The sequence below is a fragment of the Typopeltis vanoorti genome, chromosome 7 (genome assembly GCF_054136105.1).
Source record: "Typopeltis vanoorti isolate ZY-2024b chromosome 7, IOZ_Tvanoo_1.0, whole genome shotgun sequence".
In the NCBI taxonomy this organism is placed as follows: domain Eukaryota; kingdom Metazoa; phylum Arthropoda; class Arachnida; order Uropygi; family Thelyphonidae; genus Typopeltis; species Typopeltis vanoorti.
In genome coordinates this window covers 131,810,728-131,838,176 of record NC_143555.1, presented here as the reverse complement: position 1 = coordinate 131,838,176, position 27,449 = coordinate 131,810,728, and the positions used below count along the sequence as shown (strand labels likewise).

Genomic DNA, 27,449 nt, shown 5'->3' with positions numbered 1-27,449 from the left:
CTCACTGTCGCGTGTACAAGTTTATTGTGCTCTGATGATGCTGATTTGAAATTCAGTGAAATATAAGCAGTTAATAAAACATCTTTTGATTAAATTGTTTGGTGTTGTTAATACCGTTAAAAAATTAAGTTATGACTGTTACAGGATGTTATGGCCTGTAAGGCCATAACATCCTGTTCATACAATGCTCATCCAGCTGTGCCTTAAACTGATTCAATGTGTCTGTATTCACAACACACTCAAGCAATGCATTTTCCACTCTCCATGCAAAGAGCCTGCTCCTCACTCCTCTGCTCACAACCTCCTTATACAGTTACAAGTAATGGCCTTCTGTTCTACCCCCTCCCTCTCTCCCGTTCTATGAAAAATCTCTTCCATGTCAACCTGATAACAACCCCTAACTAGCTTATATGTCTCAGTCATATCCCCTTCCCCTCTTCCTCCTATTCACAAGGCTCTGCAATTTACATTCTCTCAATCTGTTATTGTATTCCACATTCCAAAGACCACTGACCACCACCTTTGTGAATCTTCTCTGGACCCTTTCCAACATATCCTTGTCACTATCAAAACCTGGCAACTAAATCTGTACCCAATAATCCATATGAGACCTGATCAACACCTTATACAATGGCATCATAATCTCTCTATTTCTGAATATCGGGGTTCTCTGCATCATTGCAATTATCTGATGTGACGTCTTCATGATTTGTGCAGTGTGGTCCTGAATTTCATATCCTTGTCACCACCACCACCACAAAGTGCCCCCAACCATACCTTAAACTGATTCTATGTGTCTACATTCACAACACACTCAGGCAATGCATTTTCCACTCACCAACCACTCTTTATGCAAACAGTCTTCTCACACCCTCCTTATACAGTTTCCAGGCAGTGGCCTCTTGTGCTCACCCCCCCCCATTCTATGTAAAATCTCTTTCATGTCAACCTGATAACAACCCCCTGACTAGCTTATTTGTCTCAATCATATCAGCCCTCCTCCTCCTATTCACAAGGCTCTGCAAATTACATTCTCTCAATCTGTCCTTGTACTCCACATTCCAAAGACTAATGACAACCTTTGTGAATCTTCTCTGGACCATTTCTAACATATTGTCACCATGAAAACTGTGCACAATTATCCATAGAAGGCCTGATCAACACCTTATACAGTAGCATCATAACCTCTCTATTTCTGCATGTCAAAGTCCTCCACATCATTGCCATTATCTGATGTGACATCTTCACAACTTGTGCAGTGTGGCTCCTGAATTTCATGTTCTTGTCCACCACCACTCCCATATCTCTCATCTCCTCTACTTCCTTGAAAGTTTCCCTACCAAGTGTATACTTTGCATCCCATTGTTGCTTACCAAATCTTAAAACCTTACACTTTGCAACATTGAACTGATAGTTCCACTTACCTGCCCATTCATGCAATCTATTCACATCCTCCTGTAAGGCCATAACATCTGCTTGACACTGCATTGCTCTCCCCAGTTTTGCATCATCTGCAAACAGCTGCATATCACTAGTTAAAACCATCCCAATATCATTAACATACAAATTGAACAGTAATGGTCCCAAAACTGATCCCTGCAGTACTGAACTTCCTCTTTCAGGATACTGCACCCCCATATACAACTTTCTGATACCCATCTGACAGCCAGTCACTGATCCAACTCAGAAGTCTGTTATCCAATCCCATCATTTCAATTTATTTAACAGCTTATTGTGTGGCAGTCTATCAAAAGTGCAAAATCTAAGTATACCACTGTATATGCATCTCCCCTGTCCAAGGTATTTGTCACATTGTTATAGTACATAAGTAAGTTAGTAAAACATGATCTCCCTTTAACAAACCCATGCTGAACCACAGAGAATACTACTGTTATCAACCCATTTCTGTATCCTATTTCTCACCGATCTCTCTCTCTAGAGATATTGCAGAGGTTGTGAAGATGTCTCAGAAAATTGGGGCAATGTTCAGGTGAACATTGACCATGAGAGATAAAAGTGTGTTGGATCTCATTGTATAAAGCTTTGCTCAGACCATATATGAATTTCTAGTCACCATATTTTGAAGTGGATGAAGTAACATGGAAAGGGTGCAGAGATGGATAACAAAAATGATACCAGGACTGCACTATGTTGATTATGATTATATACCGAGGGCATGCAGACTGCACAGTTGGGTGGATAGAAGGTGGGGGGGGGGATATAAACAAGATGTTTACTGTTGAAGGATTATTATTGTATTAACATGGGAGATTTTTCATATGGTAGAATGAGGGTAAGGAGCAAAGACAAGGTCCACCCCTGAATTTTGCAAAAAAAGACATGGCAAGTAAAAGGGTAAGAAGTAACAAGGTGACAAATACCTTGGACAGGGAAGATGCACATACAGTGGTGCATTTGGCTTTTGCAAAAGCTTTTGATAGACTGACACGCAATAAGCTGTTAAATAAATTGAAACAGATGGGATTGGATAACAGACTTCTGAGTTGAATCAGTAACTAGCTGTCAGATGGGTATCAGAAAGTTGTATAGGGGATGCAGTATCCTGAAATAGGAAGGTCATAGAATTCATTGCCTGAGAGGGTGGTGAATGTGCAGACTGTGGATGTTTAAGAAGTGGTATGATAGACTTTGTGTTGGCTAGTGTTGGCCTCCCATGAATATGTCTTGGGACTCCATGGGGATTAGAAAAATAATAGGAGTAATAATAATAATTAGTTTATTGTGAATATTTGAGCTTATTAAAACATGCTAACATAACATTTTGGAATTTAAAATTATGCTACATTTTCATTTTTATAATTTCATTCTCTTCTATTTCTTTCTCTTTTTTTGTATCTATTATATTGTTTGCATTACTATTTGTCATTACTGTTGTCAGTTGTGTGCTTTGCACATATCTCGCTTTGCACATATCTCGTACCCCTGATTTTACTTGACGAAAAATGAAATTAAAAAGTTGTACCTCACACACGAAAAAAAGTTTTAAACAGCAATGCACAATCATGCTTGCAAATTACTGCAAATGGAAGAATATTCAAAAGGAAAAACAATGCTGAAGGGAAAATTTCCTTTTGGAATTCATGTAAGAGTTCATATGAAAGAGTGGATGGATACTGCAATGGTTCGAGATTGGATTAGAACAGTTTGAAACCGCTCTCGAGACCAGAAGTAGCAATAGCGAATAGCAGATTCCTGCTATTGATTATAGTGCAGAATTCACTATAACAAACTAGCCTCTGCTGTATAGTTTTAATAATGCCCTTTGATTGGAAAAATCTGGGTTCAAATCTTGTGGTATTCAAATAACCTTAAGACTTTTGCACAAAAAGTTTGAAAATTATACCAAAAAATCATTTATTATATAAATGTATTTTCAGCTTTTGTTCTTGGTGAAATCTTTTCAGTGGGAGCTAGGCTCAAGATAGGTCAAATCAATGTGGAAATCATATTTTACATATATATATATATACACATAGTAAACAGTTTATCACTATATTATTAAAATACTGTGGATTAGAGATCGTTGTAGAAAGTTTTTTTATTAATATGATTTCAGTGTTATACTTGAAAAGAAAATATATTTTTGTTTTAATCCTTTTTCCAAGCATAAACAAATTTGTGCATGAAGTATCTCTACAGCTCTCCATTTCATTTCAGTAAATTATGGAGACTACAACTGTGTTAGGAATAATAGTTTAATTTCCCAATATTGCAACCTCATATTAAGGTCATCATCTGGACTACTACACATGCATGCAAAGACAAGCTATATCATATTTCAAACAGCATGCCAAAGTGACAATGATTTAATCAACTGTTATTCTACTAGCCTGATCTCTACAACTAGTCTACTTGTACATAGAGGCTATTGACTCCTTCCCATATGTTTTTGCAGTAATACTGAAGTAATTAGTATAAAAGCACCTCTGTACAAGTTGACTAGTCAGTAAAACACTTCACACACAAACTGTGTTCACTTGCACTTGTGTAAAGGATTAAAATAAGCATATAATTTCTTATCAAGTATAATCTGCTTTTTAATTGTGTAATATTAGAAACATGCAAGCATCTTTTGCCCACTGCACAAAGCAAAATTGGCAGCAAAGCCCAGCAACAACAGAGTACTTCAGGTTTCACTAATACAACAGATGAACAGCACTGACAAATCCAACAAAACTATATAGTGCTGAGTAGTAGTAGTCTAGACATTCACACACACAAAGATCTTATGTGTAATTTTTGTTATCATTAGCTGCATGCATTTGGCAAATCAGCATACAAACTGTTCACCATTCTTACCTAGCCTTTTCTATTCACTGTGCCTACCTTTGTAAAACAGCATATCAACAGCCTAGAATAGCTCCTGCAAAATTAAATCAAAGGAGTTTGAGCTGGTATCTGTTGCTTTAATTCCGCAGGAGAAAGTCTCATCAGGTGGAGGGTGTATTTACGTTGATCACTGTGTCACTGTAGCACCGTGGACATGGATGTTTGTGATTGTCTGTGAAAATACTAGTGGTAGTGGTGGGCAATAGATGACGTTGGTGTAGATGATGCGGTTCACTGTAGTTGGTGGATTGAGTGGTGGAGATGGAGAGTTCTAAAGTAGTAACACCTACAGACCTGTAACCTCATTGCATACATGGTACACATCTTGATCAAGTCTGAAAATAAAAAGTTCGATGCCATCATTCTGAACTTTCACTTAGAAACAAAGTGCTAAAGGATGATATCATTAATCAAGAATAGAATTTTAATTCCAGAAAATGCCAGCCTGGTTGGCTGAGTGGTTAGTGTATCCCCCTTTCCAGCCAAAAAACTTCAGGTTTGAATCCTGCTGTGGACATGGATGTTTGCGATTGTCTGTGAAAATACTAGTGGTGAGTGTGGTGGGCAGTAGATGGCATTGGTGTAGATGGTGCAGTTTGCTGTAGTTGGTGGATTGAGTGGTGAAGATGGAGAGTTGTGGAGCAGGTGTAGAACTCTCCCTAGATGAGCCTTTGGACTCCTTGTAAGTGTCACATAATAATAATAAGAAGGGTCAGTTATCATAGATTCCATGAACTAATGAAAAGATAAAATGAACTTTCTGTCTGTACCTTGTAAAAGTGACCTGTGGCACACCAGTAAGCACATCAGATTTAATAGCAGTAGTAAACAAAGTTCACTTCCCCTTGATTGCATATATCAGTCTGGTTCAGTCTTCATTCAATGGAAACAAGATTATCAACTGTGACAGGAACTGGAAGAAAAATGCTCAAGTGGTGAACATATGGATCATTGATTATAAAAACAGAATGCTAGTGTGCAAATCAAAGCGAACTAATTGCCACCACGGAAACCAAAATAAAAGTACTACATAAGAAATGTGCATATTCCATGTGGTCAACAACAAACCTCACAGTTCTTCCAAGTTCTCTGTATGAATATATTCAGTTCAAACCTCAAATTTCAGTCCCCTCAAACACTACTTATTTCAACCTTTCCAGTTGCACACTTTTGAGTGGCATCTATGCATCATGTTCACTGTGGTATGTCATCCATTCAGTCTAGAGTCAGAAAATTTCTCTCTCTCCCCTTCCCACTGGGCCAAATTCATTTACTGTCTTTATTGCTGTTCTAATGCCACCAACTAATCTGAATTCTTACTTCCTCTCATTAAATTTCAATTTTCTCCAGCCCAACATTCCTAGCTGTTAAGTTATCCCTTCAGAGTTCATTATTAAAAATTACAGAAACTACCATGTTATAATAAAACTTCAGTTTAATATAAACCAGGGTTTCTCAAACTTTTTTTACGACGGAACACTTCACAAATCCTAAAATGTACCAATTAATTATTAATTAATGTATTAATTAATAATTAATTGGTAATTTAGCTTATTTTATTGTTAATTAATTATTAATGATTGATAATTAATTATTAATGATTGATAATTAATTATTAAATATTAATTAATTAAACATCAATTAAACCAACATTAAATTAATTTGTGCTGATTTTCATTGACATATCCCATTCTGATCACCAAAAATTAAGTGAATACAGACTTTTTCTCCTGTGTGCTGGTTTTGTAGGTTAGGTAAATATAAATAAAATAAATGAGTAAATCTAAGCATTAAGAATAAACAATCATCTATTGTCAAATGTTAATTAGTAAAAACAAAACACATAAAAATAGTAAAAGTATATTGCAAATTAAGTTCTTAATGACTCCGATGTTTTTGGATCTTTGAATAATTACAAATTCTTTTGATATCAGGCACAATATTACAAAGTTGAATTCTCATATTTGGTGTAGCGTCGAATCTGTTCCTGGACTTTGATTTGGTTGCAGCATAATATGAAAATCCTGCCTCGCATAAATATGTCGTTGTAAAAGGAAGTAAACAAAAATAGCTAGTTTTGACACGCTTGTCCAGAAATCATTTATTGGCGGTTCCTTGTATTTTTGTTTTAAATCAGTCACTAATTAAATCAATTAGATTTTCATAGTCACTTGCACTGAAGCCTGCTGGCTTAGCTCTCACTGTAAATGGATTCAGACCAAGGAATTGTCCTCACTGGATTTTGGAAAATATTGCAAAAGGGTTGATTGCAAGTCATGCAAGTGTTCTAAAATTACGTTAGATACTTCTTCATTTACTTTAGAATTTATTTCAGTCAAAAATTCATGCAAGGTGGGAAAACAATCAAAATTATTCTGTTCAACTGTAGAAATCCAGAATTGCAACTTCCTATCAAAAGATGCAATTTTATCTCTTGTATTAAAAATTGTAATATTCTTTCCTTGTAATGATAAGTTAATTTCATTGCACTTTGTAAAAATATCTGCCAGATATGCAAGACTCATCAATCATGAAGAATTTCTTAATAATTCAATAAAATTTTGTCCTAAATTATATGACATCAAGCAGACCATTAACGCACCATGAAGTTCAAAAAGCCTCGATAATGCTTTTCCTCTGGATAGCCATCTCATTTCGATATGTAATAAAAGTACGTTATGTGCACTACCCATTTCATCGCACAAAATTTTAAATAATCTGGATTGAAGTGGTCGAGAATTTACACAGTTGATCATTTTTTCGGCTTCATCCAAAATAGTTTTTAAATATGTACGAATTCTTTTTGTTACTAGTGCTTGTCTATGCAAAACACAATGCCTTTTGGTGGCTCTTGTAGCTACTTGCAGGATACATGTTACAACTCCCTTCCTCTTTCCTACCATTGCTTGAGCACCATCTGTACAAATATCAATACTTCTCCCAACCGATTTCCTGTTTTGCAATATAATTATTAATACAGTTGAATATATCTTCTCCGGTAGTTTTTTCTTGATGATATTCGAACATGAGTAAATCTTTTTCAATACTTTTATCAAATATGTAACAAACAAACACTAGTAATACAGCGAGTCCTGCGACATCTGTAGATTCATCCATTTGCAATGAATATTCACTGCAGTCTAAGTTGATGAATTAGCTCTTTTTCTATGTCAGCCGAAAGATCTTTAATGCGGCGTGAAACTGTATCATTTGATAATTGTACTGCATCTATTTTTTTAGCAACCTGCTCATTTAACATGCATGATACAATGTCTTTCACACAAGGTTTAATGAGCGTCTCACCAATTGTATGAGTTTCACCATGAAGTGCAATGCAGTAACTCGCGCGAAAAGATGCCTTTGTTGCATTTTCAGTTGTAGCAATTGTAGCCATTTGAAGTTTAGATTTTTCTAGCGAGTCACGTCGTCTCTTAAAAAAATGTATATATTTTCCTTTGTAATCAGTGTGTTTCGTTTCGAAGTGCCTACGAAATTTAGCTGGAGCCAAAGAACTGTTTATGAGTATTTTATTACATAAAACATCAGGAGCATGTGTATTGCCAATACACGTAAATCCATAATTTAAATAACTTTCATGGTACTTCCGTTTTGGTCTGTTCTTAGACGACTCTTGTTCTTTAATATTAGCTTTTGAAGAAACCACAGTTTGCTATTCCATATCTTCTCCAATCATATGAGTAGATGTGTTAGCAGAAGTACTTGCTCCTCCTTGTGTTAAAGTTTCTGTCTTTAAACAAGAATCAATGAGTATTTTTGCAATAATATTCAAATTCCAATATTTGTCAGAGCTATAATAAAAACAAATAGAATTTTGTTGTAAAGGTAACTTTAGTATGAAAAACAATAAGATTATAAATAAGAAATGTCGAATAATATAAAAGTAAATGAATAATGAAAATAGTGAAAAAAGACTGCAACACATAAAAGTAAATATGAATTGTAACAATACTTGTAAGAAAAGTACTAAACTGTATCAAATAATGTAAAAGCAATTGTAATAAGAATGATTTGATAAAATGTTCGGTAACAAAAATTAAACAGTCGAAATAAATCAGATATTAATTATAAAATTAGTTAAAAGAGTAAGAAGAATTCTTATTTTTTAAAAGTTGCCTCGCCTACTCCCTATGTACGGGAATAAAAAGGCGTTAGCTGATTTTTTTTTTTCCCGAGGGCCCGGTCCTAACAAATTTACTCGTAAATACCTTTCCAAATTTTTTTAAGGTTCATACATTAACATAAGTATTAATAATTAATTATGGCATAATCATAAAGAGTATTAGTACACTTATGTATACCGTGTGGCATGTTGACAAATATAAATTACATTTAAATTAGTTATCAATCACTGGACTAATGAAATGTTGTAGCATGTCATAGTTTATTCAGGCAAACATCATTAAATTAATTTGTGCTGATTTTCATTGCCATTTCCCATTCTGATCACGAAATATATTTATAATATTATAAGTACTTACGAGTGAATGCAGACTTTTTCTCCTGTGTGCTGGTAGTTTTCCCCTCCTTTTGTACATCCTGGAGATCTTTGTAGGCTTCAGGTTGATGACTCACTATCTGTTACATCACAAACACCTTCAATAAGAGATTTCTCAATACAAAAATTAAACAAAGTGCATTGTCTCTTATTCATATCAGATTTTAACTCTGTATTCCTATTACTTTTAAAAAAATCATGGCACTCTGGTTTCAGAACAAGCACTTACACACTGCAGTACAAACTTGCGAAGAAATTATTTAGTAGTAATAGATTTGAGAACCGGATACAGACTACTTTGATTTTCTATATCCGGTTCTCAAATCCACTTCAATTTCAGTGGAAAAATTTGCTGATTGGTCACTGATATTTGCAACGTAGATGTTCGTTCAGTTTTGAGAACACTCCGCCCATTGTTGTAATCGGCTTGCAGGCAATTTTTATGATCGGTCATAAACGGCGGTATTCTCTTTCCCGATTGTTGAAAGATTTCAATGTGTGAAAATTAACAATAATTCATGAATACTTCCATGTTTAAAAATATGCTGCTTGGTCACACATTTGCAACACAGATGTCATTTCCTTGAGTTTTGAGAACAGAAGATATGACACCAATTGTTATAATGGACTTGCAGGCAATTTTTATGACCCGTCATAAACAGCGGTATTCCCTCTCCCAAATGTCGAAAGGCTTTCGATGTGTGAAAATTAATGATACACAGATGTTATTAGGTAGTCTGGGTCTGAGCTTTTCGACATATTCACGAATATTATCCTCGGAATTTTTTTACTATAAAATATTTATTCATGAAAAATGCTTAGAAAACTAAAATGACAAATTTGAGAAATTCTCGCGGAACACCTATTCACTTTCTGCGGAACACAGTTTGAGAAACCCTGATATAAACCATGACATTTTGACCTTCACATACCAAGAAACAAGCTACATTCCAACCTACATGGTATACTTAAGGTCACACTTATTTGGACACTACTAACCTGACCTCTGGTGTAAAAAAAAATAATACAACTTAATACATCTCTTCTACAGTAGCAATCAAAGTAATCTAAACAAGTCAAATTTTCATCAAGTTTTTGGTTTTCATTCCGTTTGTGTTTCAGTTTACAATAGTGTTTGTTTTGGTTTACCATTTTAGTTCACTATTTTGGTTGACTGCTGCATGTTTTAAATGTCTCTATGATGTTTATTAATAGTATTGTGCAACTTATTTATAATAGTGTAAACAAGGTGACATTCTTAGTGTTTTATTAAGTTTGTGTAGTTATAAAATGGATATGTCTCCAAGAAAGCATTCAAAAATATGTTTCCCTTGAGTGCTTCATGGTATTTTTCAAAGGTTGTCCAACCAAGTTGAATTCTACATATACTTTCTTCTTTACAGTCACCCTCTACGGTGATCTCATGTCCTAGGTAAATAAGAGGTTACTATATCAATTTCTTCTGAAATTTTTAAGAAATCATTAATGAGATGGGATGTGCAGTTAAACCAGATATCAAGAAAAGTTCTGATTCATGACAATTGTGCAGCATACCCTCACTGTTCAAAGTGTTTAACAAACATCCAACTGGAATTTCTGCTTACCAACACTACATCCTTGGTGCAGACAGTGGATATGGAAATCATAAAAAAAATTTGAGGATGTTGTACCACACAAAATTGACAAGCCTCATCCAGAAGCATTTAAAAAATATATATTCTGACATCCTTCACAGCCAAGGAAGTGAGTTCAAAAGTTAACCTTCTCCAAGCATTATAATTTGTTGCCAGTAGTTGGTGAGAAATAACCAGTAAGACAATCCATAATTGTTTTTCTCACTGCAGTTTCAAGGATTCAGGTTTGGAGATGCCTGAAATAGCCAAAAGTGAAGATGAAACCATTTCAGAAGTGCAAAAATTTAGGAACATGAAGATATCAACAGATATATATGAAGATATATTGAATGTTACATTGAAGATTGTGAGGATATAAGGTTGAAATGGTTCAAAGCATTCTATCAAAACACAAAGACAAGGAATTAAGAAGGCAAAGAAAGTGATGAAGATGACACATCTGAATTTGAACGAGTGACTACACAGGATGCCAGGAAATTTATTAATCGGTTACAATGATACTTCACTCAAGAAGGCAGTCCATTGTCTGCACTAGATGTCTGCTGATTTTGCGCACTCATAATCAATCAAAGAAATATGGCAAGGTGTACTGGATAAATTCTTCCAGCAATAACTGCTATGAAATAAAAGCTGAAAAAATAAGTATGCACACATGTATCATATAAATTACATATTTATAAATTAAATGTTTAAACATCAGATATTTTCTAATGTGTTTGTGTATTTTGTTTTAATAGAATTACATTAAAAGACAATAGGTCTCTGCTGATATTGATGATGAGAAAAATTTAAATATGTACATATTTTGCTGTTGTAATTAATTTGTATAAATGATTCGTTGCTCGGTGAAATGTTAGTTTGCCTCTTTATATCTAGTCCTGATCTTTTGCAGTTAACCATAATCTAGTGTGTGTTTTATGTTGGGCCATACACAAAAGGTTGGTTGGTCAACCTATAGTATGTCAGTACTGTATATGGGATGAGATTTGGGAAAGGAGGAACTTGTTCACATTGAGTTTGAAGACCTGTGCACTGTATTCATTGGGAAACTCATGGAAGGGGAGACTGTTCCAGAATACAGCAATAGGAATGAAGGAAGAAAAACGTGTTCTGTGAGTATGGAGTTGGACTGTGAGGGATGTGGTTCACTATTTTGATAGAGGGAGAGGGGGGGGTAAACAGAAGATAGTTCTGATGAACATTTTCCATGGAAATATTTAAAGAAGATGCTTGCAGTAGATACTAAATGCCTGTGTGTGAGAGTAGTAGGTAAGAGATGAGTTATTAATCAGTCTGATTGTTCTCTTCTGTGTTGCATTGAATATTTCTAAGGAGATGATGGGGCACCTCCCAGATGTGTGAGCTGATACTCAGTGGATGAGCAAATTTGTACAGGATTAATAACTATTTGGAGGTATAGTAATGTCTTGAGCAAAAGAGGAATCCTATTTTTTTTTTTTTTTTTGATATAAAGGAGACAATAATTGTAATGTGTTTATTTATGCCAAGAGATTGATGTCAGGGTAAGGCTGAAAGAATATGTTTCTTTTTTATGGGAAATAAGGCAGACCTGTTTTGCAGGCATTGAAATAGACATAGAAAGTTGTCTGAAGAATGGTTTGGAGATCAGAATTTAGGCTTGCAGAGGTTGTTGCTTTGTGATGCATCACAAGTTGCACATGGTGGTGGTTTATTTGGTACAAGGTTTATCAAGTGAGAAGGAGAAATGTAGTGTACTGTTGTTGGCAAAATTTTCTATTGGAATAGTGATCAGGTGTGAAAGTCATTGACGTATAGAAGAAAGAAGGATTGGTGAGAGGACATACAAGGTACTGAAATGGGGTCCTTGCAGAATCCATCATTAGTTGTTTAGTTAGAAGATAGGGAACCATCCACCATCATGTGCAATTTGCATCCAGTGAGAAAACTGGCAACACTGTTTGCAGAAGTCATGGGACAGACTGAATGATGGGTGCATACTTAATGAAATCTTCAACAATTGGAGAAATGCCATTAGGTCTAGGGGAGTTTTTTGGTATCTAATTTGGATAGAATTTTTCTGATCACTTTGGAATAGTTGAGGAACATTTACCAAAATCATCTATGCAGGCATATGAGTCAAAGTATGATGCCAGAAGATTGGCTGTCTCTATAAGTGATGATGCAATTGATAATGATGATGCTCTCACCATTATTACATCCTATCTGGATGTAATAATGGTGAGAGCAGTGTTGGGCAAAAGTTGTGGCCAACTGTTTTGGAGAGACCAAAATGTTCAGCTGCCATTCTGGCATGATGCAAATTTCCTGCTTTTGGCTCTTTGGAAATTGGTTTTTAATGCATTGATAATTGTCTTCAGCTAATTCAAGCTTGGGTGTAAGTAGTTAGAGAAGGTAGAGTCCTTGATGATAGGCAAGGCTTAATTAGGGGATGCAAATTTAGCATGGAAGGAATATATGCTTCCATTCCAGAGAGGATTGCTTCAGTGATGCATTCAGTGCATATACTTGGGTTGGGATGCCAAAAGCAATAATTCAACCAAGGAAATGAGACATAGAAATCTTAGAGTCCATCCCATTTGGCATACTTATAATACCAGATGACTCTTACTTGAGAATGGAATGAGTGGATGTTGCTCGGTGGGGGAAGAGATAATAAGGTTGTGATCTGAATTACCTAAGGAGAGTGAACTTTCACATTAGTCTGTGCAGTTGGAAAAGGAAAGCCATTTAGTACAGTGAATGTTAAAATTGCCAAGGAAGATAACTTCACTACTAGGAAAGTTGGACTGAAGGATGTCGAGTTTCAAGGAGAGAAAGTCAAAGAGTTCAGAGTGGTTAGTGGCATTGGGAGAGTGATATAGACAGCATATGAATTTGACAGAATGTGGCAGGGAGATTTTCAACTGAAGTAGATTGTGATTGGGAGATGCTAAAGTAAATGTTCTCTGGCTTGGTATGTCAGGGCAAACATGTACACAAATGTCATCCTTGAGCCAAAAGGAGTTAAAGAGTGTGTATTTGGGAAAGTTGAGATGAGTAGTGCTTGGAGGGTTTCTTTCAGAAAAAAAGCAGATGGAGTTATGCAGACTGGAGGTGAAAGTGGACACTGTTGAGGTTGGAGCTTGTCAGTGTGTCACAGGTTACATTCACCAAGAGAAGGTCGTCCCATCCCTTTTTTGGTTTGTAGGTCCAAAGTGGTGGCATGTGGTAATTTTTCTGCAATTGAAATCAGATTTTTCCATTAGTTTGATGTGTTCGTTCATTGAATTGTCACTTTCAGTGTGGAAATAGGAGATAATGGTGTTATCTTTTTTTGTTTTTGGCTTTGATCAGATCATGCATTGTTTATGCAGTGAGGCGGTGTAGCTGGCTGGTATCGTTGGCAAGTGATTTTGTGTCAAAGTGCTGATCATGGATCTGTTGGTTTCAGTTAATTTGATTTTGCTGGAGAAAGTTTTGTCACTGGCAGTGAGATGCTGCTCCAAGCTTTCATTGTGGTTTTCTAAGTTTAGGAACTTTTTCACTAAAGAGGGGCAGAAGAAAGGCTGGTCCAAGTTCACAAAAAATTTATATGCTGATTTGTTGATTTTTATGCACTGAGCATGCGACCATTGACAACAAAAATTGCATAGGCCTTTTTGGTGTCGGTATCTAGTCTACAGCTGTGACACCTGATGGCATTGTTGGATTTATCAGTGCTGGTCAACTGCACTGCACTCAATCGTCATTGGGCTTTGCTGCTGCTATCTTTGCTTTGTACAGTAGCCATTATTGATCACTTGCTTGTGGCCAGTATTATATGAATAAAAAAGACTGTTATGGGACACTAAGAGTACTTATGGGTTTCCTCTGTGGTATTAATCCTTTTGAGAACCAACGTAGTTTGAGCTGGTGAAATTTATCTAGGAAATCACTTTTAAAACAATACAAACAAGGAGCACACATATAGGTCAACTTATTCCAAATTGCCACCAAGTGGGTCATATAGAAGATGAATTAATCTGTTTGGAAGAAGTATTCAGTTATTAATGTCTCATGAAATGCATATTTTCATCTATGTTTAGAATTGAGTTTAATTTTTAAATATCATAATGCTATCATTTTCATAAAATGCATTGTGATAATGTGATGATTGAATTCAAGTTAGCACTCATCTGTAATCACTCAAAAGTTATATTCTTGCTACTTTTTAGGACATGGATAATAAGTCATAAGAAACAATTAGAACAATGGTTGGTTAAAGAAAAACCTAATTGGTGTTGTTTTTTCTTTCAGCATCTATAGCTTATATGATATGGTCAATACACAGCCACAAATTAACATCCTGTATTACGGTAAGTTTTAAATGTTTATTCATTTTTCCTTCTAATCCTTATATCCTGTAATAATAGATTTACTATTTATCTTAAAATATAATTCTGTTTTTAAAGTTAAAAAAAAAAACTCCATAACTGCAGCGATATATGTTATGGAGTAAATGGGTTTTATTAACAAAGAAATATATATTTACAGGATGCACATGATATGTACATCGAAAACTATTGGTGGATCTTGGTTGAATAAAGCATTCATGATGGTAGATTACATGCTCGAATTGGGAACCTTGTATTTCAAGATAGGTTTCATAGCACATGTGAAGGTTCTCTGTCATCTCGGAAAACAAGGGTTGGGACATTTGCTGCTAGGCATATCGTGTAATTTTACCCCTTAGTTCATCAAGGTTTGAAGGTGAGTCATGGTGGAATACCCATTCCTTCAACATACCCCAAACGAGGCATCAAGTGATGTGAAATTTGGAGAATGTGAAGGGTATGGGAATTCTGTGAACCTCAAAATGAGCCTCTCGGGGAAGTGTTCTGATAAATAGGCTCTAGAACCATGTGATGTGTGACAGGTTGCTCCATCCTGTTTGAATATCTCTGCATGAAATGGAATGTTTCTTGCACGACACATCCTATGCAAATCCTGGATGAACGGAACTAACATGTTCTCGATATAGCATTCGCTATTTAAGGTCATGGTTATACCATCCTTTTCAATGAAGTAGGTCCCAATTATTCCATTGCTGGAAATGCTCTTCATTCAAGAACTAGACATTATGGAGGAAGGATGTATCTTCATAGACATTAGCCAACACCCATGCACTGTAGAGCTTAATCCGTTACTGTTAAACTTTGACCCACCCATGAATGATATATGAAAAGGCACTCAGTTCCTCTCATTTGTGTTAACATTTTGTGGTCTTCCCAAATGCCCTTTGCATTGCGGCAGAACACTCAAGGTACTTTGGAACCTGTCGATTAAGGCAGTACTATTGCTTGGGCACTCTTATGGAAATGACAAACAGACTGGGTATGTAGAATTTGGATACCTGTCTAGAGCATAAGGAAGGATCTGCATTCTCTCTCATTTCAGCCTAAGAGTACCCATTGTTCTTTTCCACCCATTTTTGAATTAACTCATTATATGCAAGTTTTATATGTGTCAGATACTATGAATATAGTATTTGAAGATTAGCAGTAGCTATTATCTGAGAGCACCAATCCCCAAAACCAAATTAGTGGTTTCCATAAATTAAACAACAAAGAGAAAAATCACAACACACAAAAAAGTATGATTAATTTTTATACAATTCAGTGAAAAACAGTATGATAAGAGATATGAAAGAAGCACCCACAAAAACTGTAAATAAATAGTTTAATTCTGTAACAAATGGATACACAAAGACAATGATCAAAAATGAGAAGTCAAAATGAGATTGTCAAATATGCCTCACTTGGACATGGTCTCACCAATCACAGCAGTACTGCACTTCAGTGATGTTTGATACTGTTTATAATGGTATCCAGGAGTTCATTTGGTGATAACTGTTGATCCTGCAAAGCTCTCCTAAGTCCCTCAAAGTTTTTTTCCAGGGAGGGGGAGCAGCAACACATTTACCTAGAGCATCTCAGACATGTTGAATAGGTTTAAGGTCAGGAGACCTGACTGGCCAGTTCACAAAAGAGTATATGATAGTCCCTTCATTGAAGATAGTAGTATGTGAGCTTCACTCAATGAGGATAAGCATTATTGTCTTGTAGGATAAATGTCTCCTCCATGACATCCACATAGAGATGAACAAAGAGGTCCAGGAGCTCATTTCTATAAGTTGCTGTATTCACAGTTCTACTAGAAAGCACATACAGTTACTTCAAAAAAAAAAAAAAAAAAAAAAAAAAAAAAAAAAAAAAAAAAAGATGACTCCTGCTACCTCCACCATAAGTGTTCGTTTCATGGATGTAAGGATAATAACGTGCCTCTGGTTTTCTCCAGATCAGAGCACACCTGGTATCTCTGGTTCTCTGTACAGAAGCGATCCCTCTAATATCTGTGAAAGGTACACTTGTGATGGCGATAGTGTGATGGTTTGGGGAGGCATCTCGTTGGGTGGACCTTGTGTTAATCTAATTTTGCCTCATGACAAATTTCAGTACCTTGCTATCGGAATTTTTTTTGTATCCAACCAGTCTTTAGGATATCATTGAAAAGATATGTCAGAAGCTTAGCTTTCACATATCTAGTCTTTAATGTTTTAATTTGTCTGATGGTATCACTTGGAATTTAGTGGTGCACAAATGTAAAACCATTATTCTTAAGTTGAATGGATTTTGAGTTTATATAAAGTTACAAGTTATAGTGAGAAGTGGTGACTTGAATGTAAGCTTGTTAGAGGCAAAGGAGGCTATTATAGATGTAATGTGTTTGTGATGGGAAAAGCTAGATGTCAGCTCAGAAAGAGAAATCTGATATTGACTGGTTCTATGAATATTATCACAAGTAGAGTTGCAGAGTGAATTCTCTTACAAAAAATGATAGGACTATGTTATTGCATTGAAGTTCACTCGATTATTCTCATTCCATTTGAATTCTCTTACATAAAATGATAGGACTATGTTATTGCAGTAATGAAGTCAGTGTTTAAACTGGTACTTATAGAAGTTCTTGAATCATTTGAGTACTTAATAGTTTGTTGAATGAGGAAGAAGAATAAAGTATACTGTAATCGGCACATCTGTGGAGAGGATTGAATTTAGTGTCAGAGAGTGTCATTAATATTTAGAAAAATAAATAAATTGGAAGATGTACAGAGCTTTGGGGGCATGCAAGCATTTTAGAAAAATCCAAAGAGAGGAAACTGGTGATAGTCATAGAGGGCAGAAAGCAGATCATAAGATGGTAGTTTAAGCAGATCCTATGCCAAACTTGATCAAATGCCCAGGAAATGGGCATCTGATCAAGCTGAGTTTTTTGTAATGTCCAGCAGCCAGGAGGATATTTTTTTAATAAATTAAAAACCTTACTTTAAAAGGTATCTTCCTGGCCACTGGGCATTACAAAAAACTCAAACCCTTTGGTTCTCATCTCCCCTCGAATATATGGTTTACCTAAAATCCAAAAACCTAATTACCCCCTTAGATCTCTAGTAGATGCTACAAATTGTCAAAACAACTGACTAACTCTCTTAACCCCCTCACTGGACTTACCACATTGTATATAAAAAAACTCGACTCATTTTACAATCTTGATTGAAAATCTAACTTTAAATAATACAGATATATTGGTAAGCTTTTACATCACTTCACTGTTTACCAATATTCCCTTAAATGACACCTTAACACCCTTAAAAAACATTTTTCAACTGATATCTTAGATCTCTTTTCCTTTGCCATCAATTCTGGTTATTTTTCTTGGAAGAACAAAATTTACAAACAGATAGAGGGACCCACCATGAGTTCCCCCTCCCCTTGCCAATTTTTATATGGAAAAATTTGAAAAATGAGCCATGCACTTGGCACCTCTCGAACCTTCTATCTAGCTAAGATACGTAGATGTGCTCTCTATTTAGCCTCGTGGCCCAGGCACATTAGTTCCTTCCTCAGTCATCTCAATAGTCTACATCCAAGAATCCAGTTTACAATGGGAAAATAACAATAGTTTTCCTTTCCTGGACACCTAATATGTCTTCCTAATGGTAACCTTTCCCTCATTATATATAGAAAACCCACTCATACAGGCAAATACATTCACAAACTTTCCCACCACCACACCTCTCAACAATATGGCATTATTAAAACTCCAACCGATAGTGCTTATAATCTTTCTTTCAATGGAACCCCTCTTTTAACCGAACTTGACCACATACATAATACCTTCCTTTCTAATGGATACAGTGATTACAGAATTAAAAAAATAATCAGTTCTTGCCCATTCATTGGCCATTGCTTCAGAAGTATTTCAGAAATGCCATTACCATCCCCTACATCCGTGGTACATCAAAAAAAAAAATAGCTAGGTCTTTAAAAAAGTACACAGTGCATCCCCTACATCCGTGGTACATCAAAAAAAAAATAGCTAGGTCTTTAAAAAAGTACACCTCTACACAGCTTTTAAGCCCCACTGGAAACTTGCTACCCTTATGTTCTACCAAAAATCAGCTCCCTCCTCTCTCGGTGCCTGGAGTATATAAAGTACCCTGTTCCTGCAAGCTGGCTTACTTCAGACAGACAGGTAGATCAGTGACCTTCTGTTTAGAAGAACACAAATCATACATCTGCAGTCACAACTATGGTCAATCTGGCCTTGCAGACCACGTGTTGGATACAACCCACAGGATCTCCTGGAAGAAAACCATAATGCTCTACCATAGTAAATTCAAAAAGGAAATGCTGTTTTTAGAATCTGCAGTGGCACTCAGAAATCAACCGAATTTCAATAAATACGGATGCATAAAACTTTCCAAAATTTGTTGAAAGTTTATTTTTCACTTGGTTAGAATATAATAAATTTAGTTTAATCCTTTTATCCAAGTGTGAGCAAACAAAGTTTGCGTCTGAAGTATCTTCAGGACTGGGGTAAGGTGGTACAACACCAGGGCGACTCCTTGCAAAGGTGGAGCAAGCTACCAACACTCCTATCTCAGTATCTCCCATAATGCAAAACACATCTCCTTGCGAATATGTCTAATGTTATGCATTAAGGGAAGAGCCACTACCCAGACTAGTTTCGACCTTTATTGAGGTCTCTTCAGTGGGAACCAGGCCCAAGTGGAGATACCAGTCAGAAGCATTAGCAAGGTCATCTCTACCTATAGGAGTTGCCAATTGGTGTGCTGCCTTTTTAATAAATTACTCTGGATTTAGAGGAAGATGTTGAAAGTTTATTTTTCACTTGGTTAGTATCTCCACTTGGGCCTGGCTCCCACTGAAGAGACCTCAATAAAGGTCGAAACTAGTCTGGGTAGTGGCCCTTCCCTTAATGCATAACATTAGACATATCCACAAGGAGATGTGTTTTGCATTCTGGAGATACTGAGATAGGAGTGTTGGTATCTTGCTCCACCTTTGCAAGGAGTCGCCCTGGTGTTGTATCACCTTACCCCAGTCCTGAAGATACTTCAAGCACAAACTTTGTTTGCTCACACTTGGATAAAAGGATTAAACTAAATTTATTATATTTCCCAAAATTTGGGAGACAATAATTGCCAGATGTCCCACTTTACATCCTAGGCCGCCTTCAAATACCTGTAGAGGATGCACCACCTAGATAAGACTTTAGAGTCACCCACTTGTTTCATTTAGTGCTGTTTTGTCTTTGTGTGTGTGTTACAAAGTTATTTGTAATACCTGAGGATGGCTCAGTGACTGAGGCGAAATAATTGAAGCATTAAAAAATTAGTTTTAATCCTTTCCCACTACTGCTTGCAAACATTCCATTAAACCTCCAACATGGTAACTTGTATATGCAATATAGGATGGGTATTAATTCTGAATTGTGAATTTTTAGCATAAAGGGATACCATCTTGTCCAGAAAACTTACTGGTAACGAGGATTTTTCATATGTCTACCCTTATTTGTTTTGAAAGATCAGTGTCGTAATTGAGCTGTTTTTGTCATAGTGGGAAGTGTGATTTTCCTTTGTACAAGAGCTGGAACCTTATCTTTGGGTGATGATACTGTGGTATCAGACAAGATCTGCTCAAAACATTCCAGGACAGTTATAAAGAAACTGAATACACTAGCATGTTGTTTTGTAAGTGAATATGTATATAGACATGTCATAACATGATGAAACAATCTTGAAAATATTGCATCATCTCAGTCACTTGCAGTGCTTTGATGAATGAACATGAGTTTTTCTTTTTTGAGTGGCTTAATGTCAGGAATTAAAGAACAATGTGTGCATCATGTTTTCAATTAAACTTGGCAAGAAAGCCATAGAAACTTATAAAATACTAAAAAAAGTACTTGGTGATAATGCCTTAAGCAGTTAAAAGACATTTGAGTGGTTCAAGACTTTTAAAGATGGTTGAACTTTGATTGACAATGGCCATGCCTCTGGATGACCACAACATCACTCTCTCTCACTCACCACACACAAATTTGATGGCTTGTGTTCACAAAAAAGGTCATCAACAATCAGTAAATTATGGTTCCAGAGCTAGCCTCTGAAATTGGAATCAGTTGAATTCTGTTGCCAAATTCTGATGATTTAGAAATGATGTGGATTGCTGCAAAGTCTGTCTTGAGACTTCAGCTGATTTTTTGCAGGTTTTTGCTTAAAAGTCCACCACAGTTGTATCTCCCTCACACTATTTTCACCAGATTTAGCCCTCTGTTCCTTCTTTTTATTCCCTAAGCTAAAATCTGTACTTCAAGAACAAAGGTTTCAAGATAAATGCAATTACAGAATGCAACCAAGCAACTCAAAGCCATTCCTGTAGAAGAGATGCTTCCAAAAGTGGGAAAAATTCTGGGAACACTGTCGAGGCAGGAAGAAAATATTTCAAGTGGAATATGTTCCTATAGCTCATAAATTTTGTATATATTTTCAATAAATTAAGTTCTGGAACATTTTGAAACAAACCTCATTCAAATGTGAAAGGAGCAGAAGAGAAATGTTTCATCTGATTACCTTAGGAAGGAATGACCAGGAGGTTTGACTTCCATTTGAGAAAGAGATAGGAATTTTGCATATTTGATTCTTTCATATCATAATTTGAATTTTTCCCTCGTTTGTTACTGATATTGCAGGCTGTTATAAAGTTCACACTGGTTCTCACAGGGCAGCCTTCTTTATGTATTTTGAGATACCATATAAATAATGAGTCCTCCAAAAGTGTTAATATCATCCCAGCTGTAATCGGGATGATGTTAACGCTACACCTCCATCAATCAAAAGATTTGTGGGAGGTATACACGTTTTGCACACAATGCTCATTAAATCTTGCTGAAAACATTAAAACATTCAACATGTTCTCATTAATCACATTCTCATGTAATGCATTCCACTTGGCAACCACTCACCAGGTACAGAACCTGCTACTTCTTTTTGTTCACACCTTCCTGATACAGTTCTGTTACATCCTAAATGAAGCACTTTATTAAAGAAAAAATTCATTCAGGATTTAACAAGTCAGAAAAATCAGCTGAGAGAAAAAAACTTGTACTCGAGCAGAAGAAATAAAGTACTAACTGTAAATAGAAATAGAATTACCTCCTTTTAGTAGAATTGTAATACCATGTAAAGAACTTCGTGTATAAATTATTGTTATATGAAATATATCATGTATACAATGAATGGGTAAATTAGATGTAAACATTAGCCCAAAGGTGGGCCTAAGGCATTGGCAATCTCGGAAAGCGACGCACATTCGTTTCCTGGAAGACGCTGGTAGCGATCCCGTGGATGAAGTGAGTAGCGGGCGGGAAAACAATCGTGGAAAATAAGAGGGCGCTATCGCAGCTAGTAACAGGGTGCTAAAGGGGGGGGGGGAGTGAAGGGAGAATAAACAGGGTTTGCACCCCCTTTCTCAAGGCTTTTTTTTCGCCTATTTTGCTGGATGATGATTCGACTTCTCTCATGGACCAGTAGTTCCTGATGGTGTTTCTTGGTGATAGTTCGATATTGGAAGGTGCGCCTTTCCCTTCAATGTCTGAATTTCTGCCAGTACTAAAGCGTGAGATGTCGGCATATGCTGCCTTCGCTGAAAGTTCCGATGGAATAATATCGCGGACATATATTATGAACCGGCAGCTAGAAACGAGGATGGCCGGAAACAGATCGAGAATAGACGAGGGGAAAACGCCAGGTGTAGAGCATAGTTTAATCTGATGACCATAGTGACCCACTACATGGACGCAGGCTTATGGAAGTATCGAAAGGTAATTCAAACAAAGAAGGACAGTTCAGGCGGACCTGGAGATCCTGCCCCAAGAAATGGTAAAGTACAGATTTTGTTGTATAATTACTCAGTCGGTAAAAGGGAAAGATCATTGTAATGTAATAATCGAGTATGGACAGTATTTAAGAACTTTAAGTGATTATTTTGCAGTGGCTAATGTCCATAAGACAAATTGTTTGGAATGATTATAGATGATTGTGACTAGTTTAATATGCAAGAGTAACATAGTAGGTAGAATATTGATTAGAAGTGTATAATGTGTATATTATGTTTGTTAAATCTCAACTCAAAAGAAGGATTTATTGTTCATGTATTAGAGTATTAATCAGTTTGAAAAGGTTTGATTTAGCATGTCCTTGAACTAATTGAAAGTGAGATTGGTCTAAGTGTATATTATGTCTTTAGATTCCAATAAATATGTTTTTTCTTTTATACCTGAGTTTTGCCTGTGATATGAACCAAAACTACCACTCATTAATCTCAACCATAGCAGGGGGGTTTGAAAGAAAGGCATAACATGTTATAGAGGTTACGACTGCAAACCAGAATTTACTTAGCCACAGTAGAGCATTTAATTTATGAGTTTAAGCATTAAATTTATTCACCTATGTGAACCAAAGGTCTGGAAAAGTCTCCCTGAATAAGAGTCCACTCTATTCTAAGATATTGGCTGGCGTAGGTTTAAAAAATAAATTTGTCAATATCTGAAGAGGAGACGGCCCCAGAAAGAAATTAGAGGATTCGTTTCTTTTAGCAAGGAATGACCTTTAACAGTCAGGGTAAGCACATGAGTAAAATTAGGAATCGAGTAGAGATAAAGAATTTGCTTTCCTAATAGAATGAGCACGTAAGAAGTGATACAGATATTAGAGTCAGAGAAATTTTATAAGTCTTGTAGTTATTGTAGAGAGGTAAATTCATAAGGGAAGTAAATTAATTTTAGGAAGAGCAATGACAAAAAAAATGCGTACATGGCAATACATAACAGTTCCCAACGATGGCCTCTTATTCTCCTTGTCTTCCATTCTCTGAAAAATTTCTTCCTCATTAACCTTGTAACAACCTGTTACCAACTTATGCCTCATTCATTCATATCCTCGACCACCACCATCACGAGACTGCATGAGACTATAAATTGCATTTCCTCAATCTGCTTTCATGCCCACCTTGCAAAGACCAGATACCACTTCAGTCAATATTCTCTGAGCCCATTCTAGTATATTATCATCCCCACAAAAAACAGGTGACCAAATCTGCTCACAAAATCTACAATTTAGAGGACTAGAATGCAGAAATAAAGTGGTTAAAGTTTCATTGTAGCTCATTTCATGAGCTACAATGAAACCATAGCCACTTTATTTCAGAACCTTATGCTTTGCAACATTGAACTAATAGTATCATTCACTTGTCCACTCTAAAATCTATTTCAGATCCTCCTGTAAAACCAGAACATTTATTTGACTTCTCATTCTCCCCAATTTAGCATAATCTGCAAACAGCTGGATATATCCAGTTAAACCCTTCCCAAAATGCTAGTAGGATACAAGTAAAACAACAAGTTCACCAAAATTATTATTATTATTATTATTGTTGTTGTTGTTGTTGTTGTTCCGGGCAACTCCAGGGAGTCGACAGACTCATCGAGGGAGGCCCTAACATCATGTCAAGAACAACTATTCGACATTCACACAGTATCTATCATACCTTGCCTTGAACTCATTCACGGTCGTAGCACCCACAACAGACTCTGGAAGCTTATTCCACTCATTCACTACTCTCCAAGTAAAAAACCTAGCTCTAACACCCTTGTCAACCACGCTCTTGCCCAGCTTCCATTCATGGCCCCTAGTCCTCCCACCACCAGTCATATTTTCAAAAATATCTTCTGGATCAATCTTATAGAAACCCTTCAGTAATTTGAATGTCTCAATCATATCACCCCTCCTTCGCCTATCGACCAATTTCTGCAACCCACAAATCTTCAACCTATTCTCATAAGGTTCATTCCACAGACCTGCTATCATCTTGGTCACTCGTCTCTGGATCCTCTCCACTTCCTCCCCATCACGAAGAAACCCTGGTGCCCATAACTGGGCACAGTAGTCCAGATGGGGTCTTATCAAGGCTCGATATAGAGGAACAACAACTTGTTTGTCTCTGCATGTTAAAGTATTTTTCAGAAGCCAAGTGATTTGGTGAGCTGTTTTAGTCACTTTTGCAATATGCCCGCTAAACTTCAATTCCCTATCCATCAACACTCCCAAATCCCTGGCCTCATCAATCTCCTGGAGTACGGTTCCACCAATGCGATATACCGCTGCTATTCTTTTCACCCCAAAGTGCATAACCTTACACTTTGGCACATTAAATTGACATCCATTTTTACTAGCCCAGTCCTCCAAACTATCATCCTGTAAAATTTTGACATCCTGTGCACTCATAATTGCTCTACCCAACTTTGCATCATCAGCAAACAAGTGAACACTTCCTCTCAAATCCTTTCCTATATCATTGATGAACAAATCAAAAAGCAGTGGTCCAAGAACAGAGCCCTGTGGCACTCCACTAATAGACCCTTAAAGTACACCACTAATGACTCCTTTTCCTGAATATTGTGTCTCCTATATGCAACTTACTGATATATACCTATCTGACAACGTAGAATCACCCTAGACAGCCTATCTAAAAAGTTCTAGAATCACCTATCCAACTCGTTAATCTAATATCTAATCCCATCTTTTCCAGTTTAGTTACACCTTGTTGCAAAATCTGCCCGCTATCGACTAGACCGCGAACTGGAATTCTTCCTGACTCCACCGGAACTTCTCCAGCAACTCCAGATGAAAAATCCTAAAAAGCCCTGAATGGGGGGGGACAAACCCACTTTATACCCCGTATCTCTAGCACCCTCTTTCACCCAAAACTTCCTCTTTTTTTTTTGTGCCCGGCTCCTACTTTATTCCTATCTTCCTGGAATCTTCCATACGATTTCCTGGAAAAAACATTATGCACGTGCCGTTCGCACGTAAGCAAATTGTCGTCGGCTACACAATTTATCTGAGGTTGTCGTTAATGGACTTTGATCCTTCATTATTATGCTCTAACGTATTTCTTTATAGAGAAACTTCTTACATTATAATCTTTTTACAAAAAAATGACATCTTTCACCTTTAATTAATATTACAACGTTTGTATTAGTACAATTCTTTAAACAAAAATTGATATCTTCACTTATTTACAAGCATTTCCCCATTTAGTTTTTTTTCTTTTTCTTGTTAAATTCTGAATGAGATATTTCTTTGAAAAAATATTTTCATTCAAAATTCAACAACATTCAGCCTGTAGCAATATCCAACTAAATATCTCTTCTTTTCAAACCCCACTTCACTCTATAACTACCTCAAAATTATTATTATTAAGAGAGGCTTGTTATTGAATTCACACACCACTCTATGAGAGAAAAATCTAGCTCTAACCCCTTTCTTGACTGCATTCATTTTCAGCTTCCAAGCATTCCCTCTCGTTCTTTCTCCACCCTCCATAAAATGAAAACTTCCATCAACTGAAATCCTGTATGACTCCAGAAGTTTGTAAGCTTCAGTCATATCCCACTCTTTCTCCTGTTTATTTGAAGTCTAGTAATTCTCAATCTGTCTTCATAATCAGTATCCCAAAATCCTGATATCAATTTTAATAATCTCCTTTGTACTCTCTCTCTCTCTCTCTCTCCATCAAGGAGACCAGACCTGTGTGCAATAGTCCAATTGAGGTCTTATTGAGGTCTTATATAGAAGCAAAATGACATCATTATCTTTACATGTCAAAGTTTGTTTTAGCATTGCAATTATCCTTTGAATTGTATTTGCCATCTTTGCTATATGGCCCTTAAACTTCAACTTCCTATCTACTAAAATTCTACGATCCTTAGCCTTATCAGTTTCTTCTAACATAATCCCAGTACTGTTGCCAAATGAAAATTACTAAAATTAGCTAAATCTTAAAAAAAAAAAAAAAAAAAAAAAAAAAAAAAAAAAGGAGTTAAAAATAAAAATTTGAAGCTGAAATTTTAGAAGTAGTAACTGATATTTTTCAGTTACTTTATTCAAGTTGAAGTGATGCTTGCATATAAGTGTCTAAAGACATCTTCCAAGTGGGTCTTCTGCTTAATTCACCCACATTTTCACTTAGAATTTCTGCTTTATTATATGTGGCCATCGTTCCAATATTAATCAGTGTAGATGCTGATAAATGATAGTTTGAAACCACTTAACAGCACTTGTTACTCTTGAGGCCATACTTGACTGACAAAATAGCTATCAGCATTGGCAACTCCATCTTGTTTCTTAATTTAGTTTCAACTACATTCATGGAACTAAAAATTCATTCAATTTCTGCATTAGAATTTGGCAGTATTAATAAATTTATTGTACACTGAGCAATTTCTTTAAATGGATTCATTCCAGATGCAGCTTTATATTCTCGTAATTCAGTCCAGAATAGCTCAGTGTTTTCTATATTTGTCCATTTATTAACTAGATAGTATTATACTGGTATTTGTTCAGCAGCAGCAGCAACATATTTTTCTGTTTTCAGTATTATTTCTAAGATGGGAGTAACAGGTTCTTTTATATGTTTTAGGGTGTTGTCAACAGAAAAAGAAGAGATCATTCTTAAAATATTAAAGTTTTCAGGCAACCTTTGCTTAAGCTTTTTTGGAAGAGA

At 36.1% G+C, this 27,449-nt stretch overlaps 1 protein-coding gene across 2 annotated transcripts in view; it reads left to right on the top strand.

Annotated features, from left to right (window-relative positions):
• LOC150105074 (Golgi-pH regulating cation channel) overlaps window positions 1-27,449 on the top strand; it is a 450,265-nt gene that overhangs the window by 326,559 nt on the left and 96,257 nt on the right. For both annotated transcript variants that reach the window (XM_090395474.1, XM_090395473.1), the window contains exon 17: window positions 14,779-14,837. In XM_090395474.1, coding sequence (XP_090251600.1) covers window positions 14,779-14,837 — 59 coding nt within the window. The remainder of the gene's footprint in view (window positions 1-14,778; window positions 14,838-27,449) is intronic.